At 43.6% G+C, this 22,388-nt stretch overlaps 1 protein-coding gene across 2 annotated transcripts in view; it reads left to right on the forward strand.

Moving 5' to 3' along the window:
* Positions 1-22,388, forward strand: part of UNC5C (unc-5 netrin receptor C) — a gene marked incomplete at both ends in the record, with an annotated part of 259,193 nt that overhangs the window by 149,896 nt on the left and 86,909 nt on the right. For both annotated transcript variants that reach the window (XM_082482034.1, XM_082482035.1), the window contains one exon: positions 16,887-17,108. In XM_082482034.1, the coding sequence (XP_082338160.1) occupies positions 16,887-17,108 (222 nt within the window). The remainder of the gene's footprint in view (positions 1-16,886; positions 17,109-22,388) is intronic.

Consider the following 22,388-nt stretch of genomic DNA (forward strand, 5'->3'; position numbering starts at 1 on the left):
AGTTTACAGGCAAAGGAGAAGCTAAATGCAGTGGCCCAGAGAGCATAAAATCTCTTGGCCCAAATGTCTTCAAAGGTCCCATGATGTTGTCACACCTGCATTATCCCTCTAGAGGAAACAGAAGATGCTGCAACTTCTTGTTCGTAGAAATGGCAACACCAACAACAGATGAAAAGGGTTTTATTTTCCCAGCCCACAGCCTATCAAGATCCATATGGGTGTTCCTGAATTATAATGCTTTGCCTTCTGCACCTCCTCAGTAAGGTTGTTAGTGTACATAAACGGGGGAATTTATGGAGTGTATGAGACTGACTGATAAATATATCTAAGCAGTTGAAACCTGTGTCTTCCCAGAAATAAGATAAGGAAGCCCTGAAGCAGGGAAACAAGAGGAATGAATGGATATAGGTGATGAGACAATAAGGCTAGAAGTAAATAATTTGAGAAAATTGTACCAAATAATGGAATCAATGCTGCTCTTGATGAAGGCAATAGTTTTCTATGACGTTTGTGGAAGCAGTGCAAGACCAATAAATACAAACTCAAGAATGCCCATTTTGGGGCAAGTTTTTGTTTTTCAGAAGGAAACATTTAGTTATGCTTTCTAAAGAAAAGCATCTCTTTATCTATATATAGCTAAATATATATGTACTCCCCAAATATCTTTAGACCCTCTCAAGTCTCCAAACTGTCAGCTGCAATGTGAGTCGTTCTGACTGCAGGAACAGCTGGAACCCCTCCTGAGCTGTGGCCCTATCACGATGCTGATTTACAAATCAAAGTCATGTGTACCCCGCTGGAGTTTAACGGTAGAAAAGGTCAGTGTGTATGTACCAGGGTCTAGATATTCAGATAGTTCTATGAACTTTGTTGACAAACATTTGTTTAGTTCAGAGTTACAGGCTGAGGTGTATTCTGACTTGTAGAGTGTAGGTGGAAACAACCAACTGGAAAGGACTTGTCTGGAAGAACACAGAACAGCAGTAAACTTTGATTTATTTCTAGTCTGGGGTTGCTAAAGATGAAAGCTCTTACCGTAGAAGTCAAACGATACCTGAGAGTTGTGATGTTAATTTGTGCTCTTGCTGGCTTTCTAATGAACGCTTTTCTGTGGCATGAATCTCGGTGTCGAGATTGGTCACAATTTGCAGCCTCAGCGGACAGCCCAGGAGTTAGATTGCTTCAGAGATAAGGTTTGCTCTTTTAAAGCAGTCTAGGAAAGCTAGACAAGCTGCTTTAAAGGAAGAACTGAGCCTAAACTCTCTAGGCTATGATAAAAATCTCAACTCAAGGTGACAACCCTACCCCTAGAAAAGTTTGTCCAGGTGACAACTGGGGATAATCTAGAAGAGCGAAGACTGGACTGAGATTTCAGTAGAGTGGGTTTGACTCATGGTTTAACCAGTTTCCTGTCTGACAGGGTCCCCATGCTGTAAACAAAAAAGGAAAGGGAAAGGGAAAGGGAGAGGGAGAGAGGAAAAGGAAAAGGAAAAGGAAAAGGAAAAGGAAAAGGAAAAGGAAAAGGAAAAGGAAAAGGAAAAGGAAAAGGGAGAGGAGAAAGGGAAAGGGAGAGGGAGAGGGAAAAGGAAAGGGAGAGGGAAAAGGAAAGGGAGAGGGAAAAAGGAGAGGGAAAAGGAAAAGAAAAAGGAAAAGGGAGAGGGAAAAGGAAAAGGAAAAGGGAGAGGGAAAAGGAAAAGGAAAAGGGAGAGGGAAAAGGAAAAGGAAAAGGGAGAGGGAAAAGGAAAAGGAAAAGGGAGAGGGAAAAGGAAAAGGGAGAGGGAAAAGGAAAAGGGAGAGGGAAAAGGAAAAGGAAAAGGGAGACGGAAAAGGAAAAGGGAGAGGGAAAAGGAAAAGGGAGAGGGAAAAAGAAAAGGAAAAGGAAGAGGAAAAGGAAAAGGAAAAGGAAAAGGAAAAGAACATCTTTGTCTCCAAGATGTAGGAGACTGCTGGCGACTGGGAAACAGACAGATTCTCTGGCAGGGGGGCAGGATTACTCTGCAATTGCAGAAACTCCTTGCTGTGTCTGGTTTTGGGTGTTGGAGCAACCAGCCTAGCGTTTTTTCTAGTATTTAATTCATGCTACAAATTCAAATTTCAAAAAAATGTATCTGGAGAACAGTTATTTTCAGATTTGTAAGGAGATGTTAGAAACGGCAAGTGATGAGAGCAGTAATACAACCAGGGAAAGTGGGACAAATATGAAGAAAGATTTCAACAATATTCTTTGGTGTTATTCATTTAACAAAGATAGAGAGGACTCATTTCATAGCTGACTGCTGCGATCTGTGCTAAGATAGTTTATGGCTGTGTCAGTTTTTACACTTTTCCTCAACTTGTTTGGGGATGTAAGCATTTACAGTACATTATTTAAATACAATGCGTGCTTCGTATGCATGCTTTCCTTAATTAAACATTTTGCGCCATGGCTTTGGGGTTCAGGAGAGCACTCACTGCATGAGCTCTCTCCGCTTGAGCACTGAAGGGCAAGTAGCTGTACATGACAGCGTTTCATCTCTCTATGGCTGGGGACAGTAATGCACGAGCAGCAGGTGAAGGCATTAATCTCCTTAGCTATCCAGAAATGAACTGTCATGTACAGCAACTTGTTCTCTGCTGCTGGTGTTGCTACCTTGTTCCCTCTCCTTCCACGTCCAAGATGACCTTTGCATACATTAAGCATATTCTTGGGATAATGGCATTTTTCCACCTGGGAGTAGCAGACCAAGGGAATATGAAGCCAGGAGGTGCCGCAGTCCACGGGGCCGGGCAGTAGTGGTGGTCATGGCAAGTACAGAGGTGGTGGGGACCCCGCAGAGCATCCCCTTTCCAAGCCTGAAGGTGATAGTGTCTGAGGGGTGCTACGAGGGAAATCCTCAGGACTTGAAAGAAGCTGCTACCTGTGGAACAGTGGAGAAACAGGCTGGTAATTTTTTATCTCTGAAGTGTGTGTGATACACTAAAGTGTGTCCCCAGTGCCCTGCCCCTTTTGCTGCCTGTCTTCTGTGTAAAACAGTCCTTTCCCAATCGACTTCCAAAACCTTAGGGTTTCTGCTCACCTGGCCGGAGCATAGACTATCCAACGTGGACAGGGCTATCCTGGAAGAGAACAAATCACTTAAAACCCAGCTCCAGCTGCAACCGAGTAAATTGCGCAGAGCAGTCTAACTTCAGCATAACAACAGAGATTAATGTAATAGTGTGGGGGTTTTTTTTTGGGGGGGAGGCAAATTCAGGTTAATTTACAGTGGTGGGAAGTCCTGTGCTCACTTTAGTGTTGGTGGGGTGACAGTGCCTATACGTTGCCAAACAGCAGAGGTGGACTTGGGAAAGAAGCAGCTCAGCTAACAGAGATTTTGTTCATTAACAGGAAGCTACAGCCCGGACTCCCGAGGCAAAATGCTGACTGTCTTGCTCGTACAATACCTGGTTTCAGCTGTGCTATAATGCGTTTTGGCATCAGCACTGAGTACAGTGGGAATCCGACCAAAATACACGCCTCGCTTTAAGTATTAGCAACGAGCTTCTGAGGTTTCTTGCATACAATTACTACCCAAATGCACAGCTGCTGTTTTAATTTAGATATTAATTCGCTTGCGTGCCGTGATTTTGCCACTTAAAAGGAAATGTGGCTCAGAGATGGAAATGGAACCATTGCAAATGACCTTTTCAATGTAAAATCTTCACATACTATGGCTAATAATTAATGTTATGGGTGTTCTACCCTTTCTGCCCCAAGCCTTGTACAATCACAGAATGTGACCTTCTACTATATATTTACAGATGTTTGATTTAATACTACTGTGCTCTGCTGGTCACAAATCAGAAACCTGCTGAATAAGGCTACCAAACATCAAAATGAACTTCTGCTGTTCAGACAATTTTGCCAAATGAAGAGCAGAAAAAGCTGTTTAAACTAACTGGAGAACCACTTTAAACTGTAGTCTCTGGTTAGACACTGGAACAAAGTGGGATTACTTCTTGCCTTATTTAAATATTAGAATATTACTACTATTGCATGGATGGATCTATTTTGCATGAATGTGGGTAAAGTAGATCTATAGTTAATTTTTCTGAGAGTTATAAAAGTAGGTACAACTATTTAGGTTTGATGTTGCAAGATTTCTGTCCTCAGTCATTCTCTGTCTCTGCTTCTTGGCTATTAATCTTTATTCATTTGTAATAACATCGGGAGATTCTGGACCAGTCAGGTTTGCTGAAATTGAGGAAAAAGGATGGGAGGGACGTGGAATTAAAAAAAGGGGGGGTAGAGAGCTTAGAAGCAAGAAAGAAGAGGGTAAAAATGGGGACTAAAAGGTAGGACAGAAAACTCAAGAAAAGGGATGAAGAAGGTCAGAGATGAGACAACAAAAAGTGGGGTTGAAGTATGTATGTTTTATGCTCAAATCGGTCAGATATCTTAGGTCTGTGATTCTCTAGTGGCAGCATTTATGATCAGGAATCGACAGATTCATCTGGGGCTGGATATCAGTTTCCTCAGAAAGGCTGGGGATGATGGGGAGGGCGATAAGAGCACTGATTCTCTCTCCAGCTTCAGGCTGCCCTGCTGAGGAGTGCTGAATAAATAAATACAATACAGCAATACAAAACACGTTCAGCAAAGCCTGCAAATTAATTGCATTTCCATTATTACTCTACAATGTTTCTTTTTCTTTATGTTTTGGATTCATTCGTTAACATTGCTGTGCTGTCTTTTTGAGTACAGGTCTAGATTTTAAAAATCAAAACCAAAGGAATCCATTTGGTTCTGGTCAGGGCCAAGGTTCCGGCACCGGCAGCAAAATTACTTGTGTAAGGAGTTGGGACCTTGAAGATTTACAGCGTCAGACTAGACTGGGATACAGACAAATGCTATTTCTTGGAATAACCTGGGCTATTACTGAATAATACCGCTTTCTTTAGACACAAAGGAGTATAAATGACCACGTGTCCCAAAACAGGCAATGTACATAGGGCCGGTTTAACACTGACTAAACGATACCGTCCTGAGTGCTATACAGTGTGTTAGCACCTGTGGCACCTACAAGACAGAGGTAGGTATCTCCCAGTGTTTCTTATCCTGCTGCTAGAGGCGGTTAAGCTAGAAACACTTCAAGCCACCTTTTGGCTTCGTTTCTACATATGTGCTTTCAGCTACTGAAGCTCAATACTGTTATTATCTGACCAATAGTTTCAGTTTCGGAGTGCTTCTGCTTTAGGCCAAACCAGTCCACAGCACTGAGGAGAAACAGCATATGTAACTTGGTAGCGAGTCTTCAGCTTCTCGGGATCTGAAGCCCCTCTCCCAGCAGCATTTTCTGTTGGCATATTAAGAGATATCAGTCCCTGTAGGAACCTGACATTAAAAATGGATGTGGCAGACAAAAAGCTATTTATAGACAAGGAAGGGAAGCAAGTCAGTGTGTGATAGATCCGGGAGTTCCAACTTCGTCTGCTGGTCGCTGAACATCGGCGCCTTCTGTCTTTCCGCAAAACATCAGTGCTGGTTCTGTTGTCAGCACTTGCTGGGGATTTCCCTGCTTTAACTACCCTTGCCAGTTGTAACTGTGACTACTGAGTATTCAGAAGATTTCCTTTTCTTTTTCTTCCCTTGTTTGTTCTTCCTGTTAGCGGCCACGGAGTGAACTTGAAAAGATTTGGAGGCCCAGGGAAGGGTGGTGGCTAGGAGGGGTGACCGTGCAGTTTGCTGGCACTGGAGTTTTAGATGCTGGAATCCAGAGGAAGTCTGATGGCACATGTCAGAGCTTCCCATAGGCACTGCACATTTGCTGTCTGGTCTCAACAACTTCTGCTTGAGCTATCTTGGGTGCTCCTGATGATGGAAAGGGTGATACTTTGCTTACTTGGGCTGAAGATTGAGTTGGAGGTAAAGCAAAGTCGGGAGCCTGCTGTATCAGTTGTAAGATGATTTTTTTTTTTTTTTTTCTTATGTATAGATTTTGGAGTAACAAATCAGCAAGACCTAGGAAATGAGTGTGAATGAAATTAGCCAATGCAGGGGGAAATTTTCAATCTGAGATTGAATACTTCAGACTTTTCAGGGACTCCTGAAATAGCTGTGTTGATGCAGACTGTTTCTGTAACTCGCATGAGATGGGTTGTACTGCAGTATTCCTCTGTGGGCCCTGGGATTTCTCTGTCATAGTTTTCAGCTTTGGAAAATGATAGGTAGGTGTTAATGTCAATGAACTAGCTGCATTCTCCTCGCACCATCCTTCATTTACTGAGTCTACTGATGGTGGGGGTATACTGGCAAGAGGAGAGGATGTGCTGTCCTGTAAATAAACGTGTGCTCGAAGAGGTACATTGTCCAGGCGTCTCCTCAAATAAGCAAGCTCTGCGTGGAGGGTGATAGCTGATTATATCACCCGGTATGTTTCCAAAGTAAATAAGCCGTTCTTGCTTTCATTTTCCCTCAGAGGGAGGACTACATTTGATTATTTTGTGTTAAGATTTGGTTGAACACCTTATTATTAGCTTTATTAGTATACGTAGTACAAACAGCCTGTTGTTATTTGCATGAACGCAACCATGATATTCAAGCAGACCAGTGCTTTTCATCTGCTTACAAAGTCTCATGTATTTATAAAACCAATTGCTAGTCAAAATAAATAAATAAATGTCTGAGTCATATTTCTGATCCTAGGCAATAATCTGTGCTCTGCCATCTGGCTCCCTAAATACCTGCGTGCTTAATTCAATGAGAAGATATATATCTTTTCTTTTTCTTTTCTACTTCTTTTAAGGATTTTTTCTCCCCCTTTTCCACATCTGGTGCTCAGATTCCCAAGTTCCCCCCCCCTCCCTTTCCCCTTCTCCCCAGAAGCTCCTACTTAGAATTAGCTAATGGATTTCTAATTCAATTTGGCCTTCTGCTGGGATAGATCAGCCTCATACAAAATAATTTATGGTTCTTGAAAAATTGGCTGTGGATGAAATTAGGTAACTAGCACCAGGCAAATAATAATCTCATTAAGATCCATGGAAGAAAGTAGTGCGTAGGTAGATACTCACAAGGACTCATGTTAGTTTCAGGACACCAGTCTCACCAGGGTGCCCAGAGCCCGTGGAGAGAGCCCTTCGGAGCACCCAAGGTCAGGCTGCTGCTCCAAATCCTGCTCCTCAACCTCTCCATCGATACAGAGGGACACCAGCGACAAAACTTGCATCAACTCCAAGATAGGCAGACTTTGTTCCCTAATCGTTCCATAAACGTAAATTTGATTTGTGGTCCTTTGTGTAACTGTTGCTGGCTGTTTAGTAAATGATACTGACAGGTATTTTGGAGAAAATTCGAAGGAAGAATCTGAGCTGTTTACTCAGTTTGAAGGTAGTGAATTAGAGTGCTACCTATTAGGCTGCTACATCCATTTTGCAGCTGGGACCCTGAACCCGACAGAGTAGATTTCCCCAAGGTCGCACAAGAATATCTGTCCCCTGGGTCCCAGCTTGATGCCTTAACCAGGTGGCCGTATGACTGAGCTATTATTTTAGGTACAGGCAAGTATCCTGTGTTTTCCTGGGATGGAGTGATCACACTAACTAGATTAACTGTACACTTCACTTAGCTCATGAAATCAGGATCCATGACATCCCACTAGATCTGTTTTATTAATCACGAGAGGTTGGATCATCAGTCTTTTGCTGGGAAAAATGCTCGCATTGAAAGCGTTAGAAATCTGGGAGCAGAGCTCTGCAGCAGTTCTAATAATGGGAAAAGTAAGTCCAAAAATAGGCGTTCTTGATAGAACCGAAGGCTTGACGTTTTAACCCTAACATACTGACGCAGGAAGCAAGCTTAATTATTAATGTGAAACAACAGGAAAAGCTAAGAAAGTATTTGCAAAGTACCACGTTCAGTTACAGATCCTCCCTCAAGCTAGCAGTATGGAACTCCTTTCATTGTGCCCGAGCCATCAACGATACGTTGCACCCAGATTTATCTGAATTAAGCCAACTTGTGCTGTGTGATACGATTTACCACTGGCCCTAAAATCCATCTGCCTACAGCTGACGGCTCTCTAGCCTGAGCTCTGTCATTGTTTCTAGTACATGATAGATCCTTAAGAAATCCTCACGTGAGAAAAGGTAAGATCTCCGTTTGATCGTCGTATTGGAGACACCGCATTCGGACTGTTGACACAGCAGTCAGATGAGGGACCCGAGTCTGAACTTCTCATTCTAAAAATACATACAGAGTTAATTATCCTTGGATTTTTCCCGAATTGTATGCTTTGGACCATACCCAGGAAACTTGTTTCCAGTATGTGTTGAGAATATATTTTATGTGCTATAAAATGCATCCTACCGTCTAACCACAAAGGTTAAGTTAGGTCCTGTAAAAGGAGATTTTTCATATTATTGTGACAGGCACCTACTTTCATGTTCCTGTAAATACGTCAGGCTCTGTCCTGTGTGACAGAGTGCCTGAAGGGGACTTGAGAATGAAAAGGTTTAACAAAAAGTATTTTAGCCTAAGCCTTGTCCATCTTTAATTAGTTATCAGGGTTAAAGGAGGGGTCAAGAGCCTGGAGCTACTGCAGGACTAATGTGTCAAAGGAAAGTGAAGCCTAACAGCCTAACGCTGAAGAGGAAGTGATGCTCCTCAGAGCTTTAATAATTTTTTGACCCCGTGTCAACCATTATGACTACTAATGGCAGCTGGGGCAGAAATGTTTCAAATTAGACTTTGCTTTGCAGGTGGTTAGGAGGGGGTCCCTGCCATCGTGCAGACCCATCACAAGCTAGAATCCAAAAGGAAAAATGCTTTTCGGTTTTACAGCAGGACACAAAATCTCTGGGTCTGACACTGAAGTTTCTCTGCTGTTCATATGTTGCATTCGTATCAGAGAAAACAGAATTAGCAATAATACGCAGCCAAACTGCTTGAGCTCTACCAGCACAACCACGTCTAACAGGAGTTGTGTTAATTTTCTAGTTAGATTAAATGGCGAGAGCTCACACTTGTGGAAAACAGGGTGTGTGCTTGGCAAAGTAACACTTGCATGTTATTGTCTCTGGTTCTGTTACATGACAGAGTAAGGGAGGTAAAGTTTCAGAGACAGTTTGCAACTCACTTTTTTTTTTTTTAAGCATGAATATTTTATTAGTTTTAAAACAACGGAAAGAGAGAGCAGCAGGACAAAGGAGAGCAGTCTTCCACAGGATAATAATTACTGAGAAATGTCACTGATGTCATCTGTTGTTTGTACAAGTGCTTTAGTTCGATTTTCAGGTGCTGTACCATGGCACAGTAACAGAGCCAGCCTTATCCAGTAGCTCTGTACAAACACAACAGCGAAGTTTCCATCGGAATCAATGAAAGTGTTGCAAAGGGGGATGTGACTGCTGGTACATGGGACAGGGCAGCAAAGAAACAGGGGCTTTGCCTCTTCACTTGTCGTTTCACACTGTCAGCGCTCGTAAGTCGGCCTCACCCCCGATGATTTGCCTCCATCCTGTTTTATCTATTTATATGGTTAGGCAGCCTCATAATAAATAGCGCCTGCAGATTACTGTGTTAGATTTCTTATGCTGACAGTAATTATCATAAACCTCCTTGCCCAAAGAACAGCCTGGTGCTCTTCATATATCTGCGACAGAAAGTATTTTCATTGCCTTGCGTGAAATCATACCATGTCCTGGCATTTTCCAACACGGAGTCCAATGCCAACAGTACCTGTACCATCTCTTGCATGGTTAGGCAGCAGCTGGTAGTCTGGCAGAGTTTGGCTCAGGGCAGTGGCAAAATTCTGGCTACAGAACATTAAATGTCATGTCTGCGTGGGTACCTGCAATTTTTGTCTTGGATTAGCAATGGGATGTATAAAGAAATCTCTCTCCCTTACAGAGGGCTGTGGGAATCGTTTTGAGCACACGTTTTGTCTTTAGCTTGCCGCTGTTCTGACTGATGATAAAATTGCCATTAGCCTTCAGAGAAGCAGAAACTTTAATTACAATTATGAATTAAACAAACTAGGGGAAGATGCTTTTTTCCCAGACAGTAATATGTAACTTGCAAGCTGCTTTATAAATCTGGTACAGTCAGTGTTTTCCTCATCGAGACATGATTCTCCTTTTCCTTACTCTGATGCAAATCAGATCTGACTCCAGTGGAATTAATTGTTGATTAGCAGCAGCGCAGTTTACCAGGGCAAGCCGGGAAAAATATATTCCAAGCATTGACCTGAGAGAAGGAGAATGTGCTGCTATCAAAGCAAGGGAGACGGAGCACAAGCTGATTGCTGTAGGTGACGTGGTTGCAGTGTCCACATTGGCCCTGGCGCCTGTGGCTGACAGTGTATTGATTCCTACTCCTCTGTGGAAGCTGCTTTTTTGGTAGGGGTACAGGAGGACAGGAAAGGATGCGTTTGGGGTTTGCTTGATGTGTGTGTGCTCGGGAGGGAGATTTTTGCCCAGCAGCCTTCTGATTTATGCGTAGCCGCCCAGTAGATATGTTCCTAAGTGGATATGCGGTCTAAGTGGATGCAGAGTTTGGGTTTAACCTCTTGGGGATGTGTTGTTGAGCTGAGATGTGCTAGGAGGGTCTTCACCGAGCTGTCGCGGGTGCAGGGGAAGTTCATTCCTTTTTGCGGTCTTTATTTATTCTGTTTCTGGACTGAAGCCACCCCCAAAAAATGAACGTTGCATGCCCTATCGATTTCTCTATCGCTTTTCCCAGACCATGCCTGCACTCTGCTTTCCCTGCTGAAAAGAGCATTTAATTTTGTGGGTGCTCAGTAAATTTGAGTCTGAAATTCCCTTGACCTTGCTCCCGGGAGAGCTCAGCAAGGTTCAGCAAGCATCTGGTTTGCGGGCTGCCGCAAAACCACACCTCGTCTGTAGGCACGTAAAGCCCTGCGGTGAATTCAGCTACGAGCAAGCGGATGGCAGCCTCCCGACCTGCCCAAATATTATGCTTTTATAAAATTGCAGTCTTCCCGGGCTATTTGGTGAAATCCTCCACTTTGGAGATGCTGAAGAATAGCATGTGATTGCCTTGTTGCGTGCCCACCTCGCGGTCAGCTGGAGGTAGGGCTGACAGAGGACAAGTGCTGAGAAAGCCACCCTTCTCCTCCTCTTCCCCCGGGCAGGGCAGGAAAATGTGCTTTCTCTTTCAGGGCATGGGTGACGCTTTGCTGTGCCCGTTCTCACTGCCTGTGTGATCTCCAGGGCTGAGGTGGGGTCAAGAGGGCCCTCTGGCATGGAAACCACTCACTAGTACTTCTTGGAAAAAGTCTCGTTTTCTCCCATTTCTCATTCAGCTTGGCCTAATTTTTGGATTCATAGCTCCGTTGGTGTTACGGGGCTCTCCGGTGGAGGCAGGCTATATGGCGTACGGGATTTTTTGCTTGCTTCCTTCCCATTCGGTGGCAACGTGATACCGTGTGTCACAGAAACCGAAGGACTGCCACCAAAGGACTTCCAGCTGAGCAATTTTCCCTTCCTGAAAAAGTGGGCGCTGTAAACCAAACCCTTGCCTCCATCCTGATAAGCTGTCTTACCGAGCTAGCACCTGCTGTTAATTTCACAGTCAACAGTACTCGTTGCTCTAGAAAGCTTTTTAATCATAACATTAAAAGACTGAACAGAAATCCCATCCACACAGTTAGCTCCAGCTGCCTTTCTTGCGCCGCGTGGGGAATGATCTTGCCGAGTGATGGGCATCCAAATGCAAATGGAATTAGCTTTGCAAGCCATTCATTTTCAATCGCTCTTGAATCATTCTGAAGTAAATTCCATTTGAGAAGAATTTGCTTCAGGTCTCGCACAAAGAGATAATGGTCCAATATATTATGATCTAAGCAATAATAGTTTAAGTCTCGCAGTTCAGAAATATAGTGAGTTATATGCTGGGTTGATGAGAATTAAAGCTTGATATATAGTAATAAAACTAGTGATCTAGAGATGAATAGATTGGTGTACGGAGCACAATATTTTCCTGCCACAGATTAGAGCGGGGATACTAGTCCATAAAAACGGAAGTATACCATAAAATCTCCTTTCTCACTTGTTCGGCATGAAGAGCTATAATACGCACAGTTTTACAAACAAATGCATGAAAAGGATGAAGACCTTTCCTAACATCAAAAGGTTCCTGGCTTAGGCAAAGATTTTTTTTACCTTAAAAGAAAATTTAACTAAAATTAAACTAAAATTCCTACGTGTGACAGTCCGTGCCAGCTTCTATCAAGGCTGATTTTAGTGACACTTCACCTCTTCCTAAAGATTTTGCATTAGTCTTGCATTTAAAAAAATATATAGTTGTCAGATACTACAGAAGGCAAATAAAAGACCAGATCTGTATTCAGGCCAGCAACTAAAATAAAAATTCGAAATTAAGTTTACAGATTAAAAATGGCTTTTAAAAATTTATTTTCTTAATATGAGTGATTGCATGAGCGAAACCAGTTTAGCAGTACCATTAATCAGGTCTTTTGTCTTGCTAATATAAATCAGTCAATAACAACAGATGGGCTGTACGCTTTATTATGTGAAAATAAAGATGAATGTGACATACCGCAGAAGTAAACTTGCAGCTCAAAGTTACTGAGCACAGAAGGGGATTTGTTACAACAGGGGAGAACTATGCGTGCCTCGTGTTTGCGTTTGATCAAGGTTGTAAGGGGAACTTGCGGCACATGACATTGACATAATGGTTGGAAATCAAGTACGTGAATTCGTAGTGTTTGTTTGTATCTACACTCCCTGATCACTCCCAAATGGTTTAATTAGCTTTTTTCCTCTAGACAGAAGAAAAAATGTCTAACTCCTTAGGAGAGTTAAATAAGTGATACATAAAGTGTGCTGCTTTGTTGCGCCGTCGGGAAACGAACATTTTAAAAAAACAGCGATAACCATCAGGAAGATTCAGATCAAAGTCTCAGGAAAGATTTATCCCCTCATACGGAGATGGGGAACACAATGAGAGGCGACCCCCTTCCAAATTATAGAAACAGGCCCAGCAGGCCACATGGTTATAATGCAGTCATCCCTGAAAAAACTAAGTCAGAGTTTGGTCTTTGTGTGGACAGAGGAATGACCTGTGTTTAACTAGAGCTGGTCAGGGGAAACTTTGATGGAAGTGTTTATTAGCTTGTTAGAAACGATGGCCTCGTGAAAACACAGATTCATGAGATTGCTTCAGTTTTACCAAAAGTTTGTTTTATAGAAAGATGCAAAAATCTCAACACAGTCAAATATCCTATATTGGCATTTTCAGAGGTAAATATCTGTGTTGGATTTTTAAGAATATTTTGTTATATAATTACACTGCCATTCTACTTGTGCTCGCACGTTGCCGCAAGCATTACAATGAAAGCATAATAGTATTCAGTCTAATTCAAAAAAAATGAAATGCAAGACCTAGATCCAAGATATGTGTTAAGGTTGATGCTTCAAAACCCCGTTCCAAATCAGCAGCCGAATTGGCCGACTGTCCTAAGCCGTGCCGCAGCAGTGCTGCTTGTGATGGGCGAGCCGTCACGAGGGGATTTAAGGTTCTTCCTCCTCAATGCGTCCTCATTCCGAGAAGCGGGTACCGCAGCCTGGCACGGGGGGAGTCGTGGCTGCACACCCTGCCGTACCTGTAAACCACCGTCCCGCGAGTTCGGCCAGTGGTGGCTGGCGTGCCGGGGCGGGAGGGGAGCGGTGGTTTGCCTCTCCGCAGCAGCCGATCCCATCTCCTTGGGGAACGCGGGGAACACCAAGTGACTTCCCACTGCGATTCGCACCGGCTGATAAAGCCGCCTGTTACCTTTCAGCAGGGAATAGCAGGAGCGAGGGGCCCTGGATGGTAATGGGGCTAGGACTAGCTTTGGAGTGGCGTTGCGTTCTGCCAAACACAAGAAAACCCAGTCGCGGTCATATTCTGGATGCTCCTCTTAAGAATCTGCTCTATAAAAAAATAACTCCAGCGTTGCTACTAATAGCAACAGTATGAGGGCAGGGATTGAATGAACATACTCCAGTTTAAAAAGCCAAAAAAAATCTGTCTTAGCTGGTATCTTAAATTTATTTTAAAATTGCAGATTTTAAATGTCATTTTCCAAATGACAAAGCAGCCTCTGCGCACCCTGTTTGTGTGACAGTTTGTGAATGGTTTCCATCTATATCTCTAACATTTAAGAGCGGTTCAGATGCCTCTCGATAGCAGTGAGAAAGAGTGTGGAAAAATAAAGCAGGGCTTTTTTATTGCTTAAGAAGAGTAAGGTGGAATTATAGCAAGAAGCCAGTAAGAAAAGTGTCTTGTACCAGACTGCAGGGTGCCAGGCTGGTGGAAGGAAGCAGCTATTGCCACAATCAAAACGTGAGACTAGGTCATTGTGTATTGGGTAGTACTGTGCTTCCAATTTAACATAAAAATAATATTTAAACATTAGAAGCAGTTACCTTCAGGAGGGAAAGCCAAAGCCCACACGCATTGTCCAGGCCGATTAAAGAAATAATTTTTAAAACCGCCGTTTTTCTTTTCTGCAGCTTGCCGATCCTTCCTTTTAGACTTTCTAGTTACGTCTTTGATAAGATGCAGTTAATTGGTCAGGCAGCGTAAGTATTGTCTTTGATAATGTGCAGAAATCTAGTGGTGAAAATAAATACATTTGTTCTTCCTGTCACCAGAAATTAGTGAAGCAATACTTGTTTAATTATAAAACATATGTGTGCTTTGTTAGTTTCCATCTGTCTGCTCGCTGATTTGCAATTAAATGACCAGAAGAAAAAGATACGTCCTGTGGCAATTCAGGGGAAATGATTCATCCCTAATGTTTCTGTGTTGTGGATGTCTATGGAGCAGCCTGTGCGAGAGGGAGGCAGCGGGGAAGAGGGGGAGGTACGGGTAGAAGAGGATGAGGAATGCTGAAAAGCCTCTTCCTTCAGTTCAAATGTGTTTCGTTGTCATGAAACCCAATGTGGACTCCCATTAACTTGTTGTAACTCGTCTTTCTCTTTGGAAGAAACTGGAGAGCAAAATGGAGTAAGGAAGAAATATCTAACGGGGAGAGGAGATGCGATTGCAGAAAAAGGAGGCTGGTGTGGTCGGAGTGAAAAGCAAACTGCAGGAAAAAAGGAAGGGTGGGAAAGTGATAAAAAATACATTTAATTTGAGTAGTTGGAAATGATTAGTTGGCAATGGAAATTGGATTGTTATAGTATGTCACAGATTTGCCCTTTGCTAGGAAAATGCCAGGCCTTATTTGGTGGTCCTTCTATTACTGAACCAGTTCAGTTCTATTAGCTCTCGGGGAGTGATGCAGTAGTGAGTCAGGCCTGTTATTCTTTGTAAAATGAGACACCCGGAAAGGCAGGAGTATTTTTAAATTAATATGAAGAGAGAAAAAAAAAAAAAAAAAACAAACCACCACAATTTGGTGAACATATGCTGTCTTCCTAAATAGTTCAAGAGATTCACAAAATCTTGTGCTCTGTAAGGTATTCCCATCACTGATAAAGACGTATAGTCTACCTCCGTATAGCTATGTGTGTGGCTATCGTATTACCTTCTCCCCCTGTCTCCTTCGTCCGTTACTGTTCTTTCTTCTCTTTCTGCAAAAGCAGTGGCTGGAAGGAGAACCTTTCATGCCCCTTGTAATTCTGGACACAGCCTGCCCAGGCACGTCTTTGGGAAGGGAGGGTAGTGTTTGACATTTCATCTTCACGAAGACTGTTCGGGAGAAGATAGCCAGCCTTCCCCGATATTTTTAGTTTGATGGTCTGTGGTGTTTTATTGATCATCATCAGCATCCGTCGCTCTGTATAACGATAACTGCTTCAGAGGCAGAAAGGGGGAGACTGAATAAGGCCTTCAGGACTGTCAGCTTTGCTGCTGGTGGTTCTGTCAGTAGTTGGTGCCCCCCCCCCCCCCCCTTTGCTGCTGGGAGTCTCGTGGATGTTCTAGCACCCTGACGGCAGGTGGGGAGGTGGATGGGAAGATGGTTATTCTCCGCTGAATTGGTGCTTTCTGATGTGGAGGACTTCCCCTGCAGAAAGGGGCAGAGGGGCTTTAGAGGGGGATTTGTGAAGAGGGAGGGAGAGAGAAAGGAAAGTATGTCTTAGGTGTTTTCAGTGTTGCCTCTTGTGCATTGGATTCTTTTGCTCCTCCGGACTTCTTGCATCAACTTTCTTCATTAGCAGCAGCACCAGAGAGGTGCAGAGGTTCCGTACGTCAATAGCATGCATCCATGTTGGCCCAAAATGTCACCATCTTGCAGCTGCCCAGCCCCACGTCCCTGCTGCCGGTTCCTCTCTGTAGTGAGGACTGCACAGACCAGTGTACTACAAATGAAGTAAATAAAGCATAGCTTGGCACCTTCGTTAGCAGTCTTAGCAAGGCAGTCAGAGTATGAACAAAGCGGCGTAGACTGGACTTGCATTTAGTCTTTTGCCCTCAGAGCAGATTTCAAATTGCTCATCTGAAACGAAAGGCGCGATTTCCTCTTTGTACCAGCCTCGGTCAATACCACCTGTGTGCATGCACTCGATTAAACAGTGCGATAAGTCACTATTGAAAACTGTGACCTTGAAGCCTCCAAAAGTTTCTATTATTTCTTTTTACGGTTTTGCAGGCAACTCTGCCAAGCGCTAACATAACGCTTTATTACTAGTATTGCCGGTGATGATAACAAAGGACCGTTCCCAGTCATGTGAATGTGCACATCCCTGTCGCATCTATAGAGGAAAGAGAGCTCAGGTTGTAAAGAACTATTTCTTCTAGTCTGAGAAAGGCAGTGCATTTAAACCTCAGTTTATGCTCCTAAGATAACATTTTAGTTGAAAAATACTCTCCTTTTGAAATTTTCAGAAAGTGCTTATAAATCTTTGCCAGCTGAATTTTGGTTGTTTCATTTGTCCTTTTTGTCTCTTCTCTGCAGACGATGATTTTTTTCATGAACTTCCAGAAACTTTTCCATCTGATCCTCCAGAGCCATTGCCCCACTTCCTCATCGAACCCGAAGAGGCTTACATTGTGAAGAATAAGCCTGTGAATCTGTACTGCAAAGCGAGCCCGGCCACGCAGATCTATTTTAAGTGCAACAGTGAATGGGTTCATCAGAAGGACCATGTGGTGGATGAGAGAGTAGATGAAACCTCTGGTGAGTTTACATTGTGTCATAGAGTGATGAGAATTAAACTGCATTAGTGTCAAGCCCGCTGTTGTAATCTAGCAGCTATTTCGTATGGCAGCTAGTTTTCTTTACTCTTGATACAGCTGTGAATTCTCTATCTGGCATTATTGAACATGAGCTGCCGTCGCACAGAGGTGGTGTCTGCATCCCGGTCAGTTAGTAAAGCATGCTTGTAGAGCGCCTTGCCTGAGTTTGGAACAAAATAAAACCAGGAGAACTGTGCACAGAGAAAAGGGAATTGCTTTCTCAGCCAGGTCTACCCTCTGTTCACCTCCCCAGTGTCACAAATTCTCAGTGGTTGCATTGTATCGAGAACCGCATGCAACCGAGTGGTTGCACTGTATCGAGAACCGCATCCTTCCCAACGTTCCAAAGAGCATTTGAGTTTTTCCTAGAATGGTGTTTTCTTTGGGAGTTTTGGGGGGGAAGGAGAAATTTACTCAGCTTCGAGCAAGAAAGAAGGAGAAAACACACCTGGGCACAGTTTAGAGCAGTGTATTGTATTGATCCAGAGCAAGCACCTGGCTGTTATTCCATTACACTTTTCTCCCTGCTTCATGGAGCCTGCATGAAGGAGAACTACAGTAGGTTAGCAAGGAAAAGAAAGATAAAGAAAAGAAGCCAAGAGCCTCATCCTTCCTCAGTCAATACCAGAAATCCCACTGACATTCTTGGAGAAAAAATAAGGACTTGCACAATACAAAAAAAAAGAGTTTAAAAACTTCAGTAATAAACCAGCATAAATCAAGGTATATTATTGTTCCCGTTTGGAAAGATTGGTAATCAATAGAGTGTGAGTCACATGCAAGGAGAGAAGCGGGACTTACTGCTGTTTTGATGGCTCTGAGAAATAACTGGATACCTAGCAAGAAGGTACCTTTCATTTGGGAATTACACCACCACTTGGTCTAATTACTTAGAAAAATAACTCCACCAGATGTCTTGGAAGTCTCTTGTGAAATGGGTTTTATTTGTTTCAGCTCATTTATTTGCACAGAGATCAAAAGCATAAGCTTTTAACGATACTGTGGTGTGCTCAGCTTGAAAAAGAGAAGGTGGGTGTAGGAAGAAAGACTGTAGAAAAAAATCTGTATTAAACTTTGGTCCTGTTTATTTGTTTGTAAGAATTGGCTTTCCAGCAAGTTGACTGCAGCAGAAAAACTAAAAAAAGAAATTCTTATTGCTTAATACATCCTCAGTTTTTTTCATGCATGGGAATCCATTGGAATGAAGAAGGGCAAGCTGGAGGGCAGCTGTCACTGTGTTAATTTTTTAAGCTTTTATTAACATCAGCATTCAGAAACGTGGCAATGCTGATGTGGTGACTGTAGTTTTCACTACAGGTGAAAAATTCATTCTTTTCTCTTAAAATTCTCGTTTTAGAAGAGCTTCATGATATTGTAAAGGAAATTGTATTCAACAGATGCAGAAGGCCAGTCTTGAAAAGAGATGCATCTGCATATATTAGAGGACAAATGTTTTGCATAATAAACGGCAGCAATTACGTGTAAACGAAAGCCATACCCAATTAGAGATTAACATTGTCTACTCGAGTTTGGGGGGGAGGAGGGTGTCAAAAGCTGTGCATGTCAGATTATTTGCACAAGAGCCACAAACCCAGCCACACTAATAGCTTGTTAAAATGAAACTGTCATCAGAACGTAAATTTGTCAGTCAACCTGGGTGTTGCCAAAAGGTGGGTTAGTACGTGTCACAGCTGCAGTGTTTGTGCACCTTCCTGAGAGCAGGCTGAGAATACAGGGCTCACAGCACATTGGAAGTACAGAAAAAGGTAAACTGATATTTAGGGCAGTGGTAAGGTATTATCTTCAAAGCAATGGAAGCTCGGGAAGATATATGCACTGCAGAGGCAGCTGGAGAAAAAGTTGCAGGAGACAGTGACTGTGAGGCTTCGTTCTGGTGCCTGAAGAAAGAGGTTTGAGATCATCGGCTTGGCAGCTCGCACCAGTCAGGCTGGCAAAGCCCTTAGACTCTACCACTTTTGAGGCTATCTTGGTTTCTTTTGCTATTTTTGGCTAGTTAGTGCAGTAGTTGTAAGCCAGTGCGCGGCAGTAGTGACTGAGCTGCTCAGCGGGCGGCGTGAGGGTGGCAGCCCAAGCCTACGCTGCTGCAGGCTTCAGGCTTGCTGCCTCCAGTCGTTGCTGGAGGGCCAGGCTAGGGGGCTTGTGTGGCAGGGGGGGGACATTTTGCTTGGGACTGGGGCTGGATGGTGCTGGGCTCGTACTCCTGCCACTGCATGGTGTCCGGAGATGGGCTGGGAGGCACAGGGTCCCAGAGGAGGGCGCCTCTGCTGGTGTTTCTGGCCGGAGCAGTGGCTGCTGGCATTGGTTCCATCTCGCAGGGCTGCTGGGATGGATGGTCCATCTGTCTGGGCACGAGGGACAGCCGCCGGGTCCCAACTGGGCTCTGACCCTTTTTTATTTTGAGTGAAACAGCTGATCCTGGAAGCTGTTTTGGGGGACTCTGTCAGTGCCCCAAGCCCTACCCTGGCATGGCTGCCTCCAGTCCTTGCTGGAGGCCTGGACCAGTGGGCTTGGGGAGCTGGAGGGGCTGTTTTGGTTGGGGCTGAATTTGGATGGTGCTGGGCTCGTTCTGCTGCTCCTGTAGAGTGTCCAGAACAGACACAGTGGGGTCCCACAGGAGGGCAGGAGTGCCGGTGTTTCTGGCCAGCGCATATGATCCCTGAACCGGTTGCTTGTTCTGTCACCGCCCCAAGCCCCTACCCTGTCATGGCTGCCTCTAGTGCTGGGGCACGGCGGTGTGTGTGTAGAACCACCCGGACACCCTTGTTCCAGCTGTGTCCCTTTTTTATTTTGAAAGAAACGGCTGATCTCCAAAGTGGTTGTTGTTCTATCAGCCCCTCAAGCCCTACCCTAGTGTGACTGTCTCAAGTCCTCACCGGAGCGCCAGGCCAGGGGGCTTGTCGGACAGGGGGGCCATTTCGGTGGGCTCTGGGGCTGGAGGGTGCTGGGCTCATACTCTCCATACTTCTCCAGGAGAAGCTGGAGAAATTGTCCACAAAGCAGTTTGGGTCTGCCCTTTACATGGACAGACCAGGGCTCAAAGGGGTCTCAGTTAGACAGTGTTTCTGCTGGGTCAGTCGTGTAATCCAAACAACTGACAACTGGGCGCGTTCTTCTTTCCTGATATTTTACCTCCTGAGGTCTCTTTTGCCTGAATGCAAAGGAGAGCACCATGCCGAGCGGTCTTCTGCTGCCGTTTTTGAACCAGCCTTTCTCTTTCAGTTGTTTAGCTAGAAAAGCAGAGCAAAGGAAAACAAGACAAACAGACAATGAAATATATGAGAGGAAGAAAGTAAAGGTCAACTGTGCTTTCTTTTCCAAAGGACGGGTAATTGAAAAGAAAGAGGACTAAAATACAGGTGTGATGGTAGCGGTACATCATCTTGGGATTGTAAATGATGCATGAAAAAGAAGTAGGTTTTGATTTGCAAAAGATTAGGTGTTCATGGACTTTGAGCCTGTGCCCAGGAATGAAATCTATGTAGAGATGATTAACTCTTCCTATAAGGCGAATTTGTTTCTGTCATTGATAAAACCAGAGACAACAGCACCGCAATAGCAGTGGCACAAGAGATGGAATGAGAGTGCAGTGGAGCTTTCATTGAAGAGACCCACTAGATAGAAATGTTGAATATATTAAGAAGGTTAATTCTTACGAGGGGAAAATAAATATTTCTATCTTTTTCCTATGTATGTATATATTTTTTTTCTATGTAACAGAGACAAAGTACAAAATTAGAGTTATATGCACTTTGCACTGTGGGATATTTTTAAACAGTAGGTAAAGCATTGCTGTAAAGAACATTCACAGGGACTCTGTGGGAGTTGTTGCCTTCTGGGTGGAGAGGATGAGAACAGTAATAGTGACAGGGTGTTCTAGTACCACTTTATTTAATTAAATTACCCTGAAGAGAGAGCCTTGCAAATAAAATTCCAATGATCGAGTCTGAGAAGCCAGAAGCTTTACCTTGAAGATCATTACATTCTGGTTTTTAATCCTTGGACTCGCTGGGATTTTTCTTCTTTATGGAAAAAGCTAAGCATTTTCATAAAGAAGTCACATGGGTGCTTAGAAAATCTTTAGTGCACATCTTTGACTCTCTCATTTCCTATGTATGTAAAATACAAGGCAGGGCATGGTCTATTTTTATGTTTATACTGCAATATTTTCCCATTAATGTGGAAAAATAGATGTAAAGAATAAGAACACTAGTTTTAAAAAACAAAGATGAAAGTTGTTTGGGGGGAACACATTTGATTTTATGGCTGACTGTCAAAAGATAACAGCAATGAAAGTAAAAAGAACCCTGCAGAACTGATGCTTTTGGAGGCAAAAAAAATTCCATTGTCACAGGGCAGGAAGCTCAATAGCATCAATAATTGTTAGAGCAATTTGTGCAAATTTTCCAAATTACTGTACTTCTGAAAACGACTACGGCAAAAGATTTTATTTTGCATGTGTGCTTTTTATGGAGAAGTAGTTTCAGGCACACATACCCCAGTTCTGCAGTGGTGGGAGAGTTGTGGTTGTATAGAAAATGAGTGTCCTGCACTCCTTTCACTTGTCCAGAGAGATTAAATGCTGCTAAATCAAACCCCACATCCCAGTGATGTACAACAGAGAAAAATCAGGGCAACGGGGACCTTGTTTTTGTCTTTTCCATTTGGATATGCATTGTAATATTTTCTCCATGACTATTAAGGTGGAATGATCTATAAAACCCCTCTTGCCCTCTGCAATGCCAGTGACGTGTTCTTCTTCTCTCTCCTTCAAACAAGGAGAAAACAACATTTGGGACTCTTCTAAGGGCTAATTAAATAGACATATTGGGCAATTCAGCTGACATTATTGTTTGCCTACACTTTCTGTCTTCTTTTCCTGGGATGAATAGGGAGAGGAGGGCTCAAGGAGTTTGCTGATGTCCTCCTCCATGTTCCCAAATAGCAGCAAGACAGAATAAGGACTCTTGAGCCTGGCCTGAGGCCCCAGGTAATGCAAAATGAACAGGCTCATCTGTGCAATCTGAGGAAAGGCATACTGAGGGAGGCTCTGTTAAGGAGCAGGTTAAGTTGCTAATCTTTTTTCCCATGTCCTACCTTCAGAAGCAGGCTCTCAGAAGACCTAATGTCCCCCAGGAGCATCCTCGATGCCACCCAGTCTTCAGCACGGAGGATAGGTGGATCCAAGGACTTTTCCTTCAGC

Source organism: Vanellus vanellus (assembly GCF_965231255.1).
Source record: "Vanellus vanellus genome assembly, chromosome: 4".
Lineage (NCBI taxonomy): Eukaryota > Metazoa > Chordata > Aves > Charadriiformes > Charadriidae > Vanellus > Vanellus vanellus.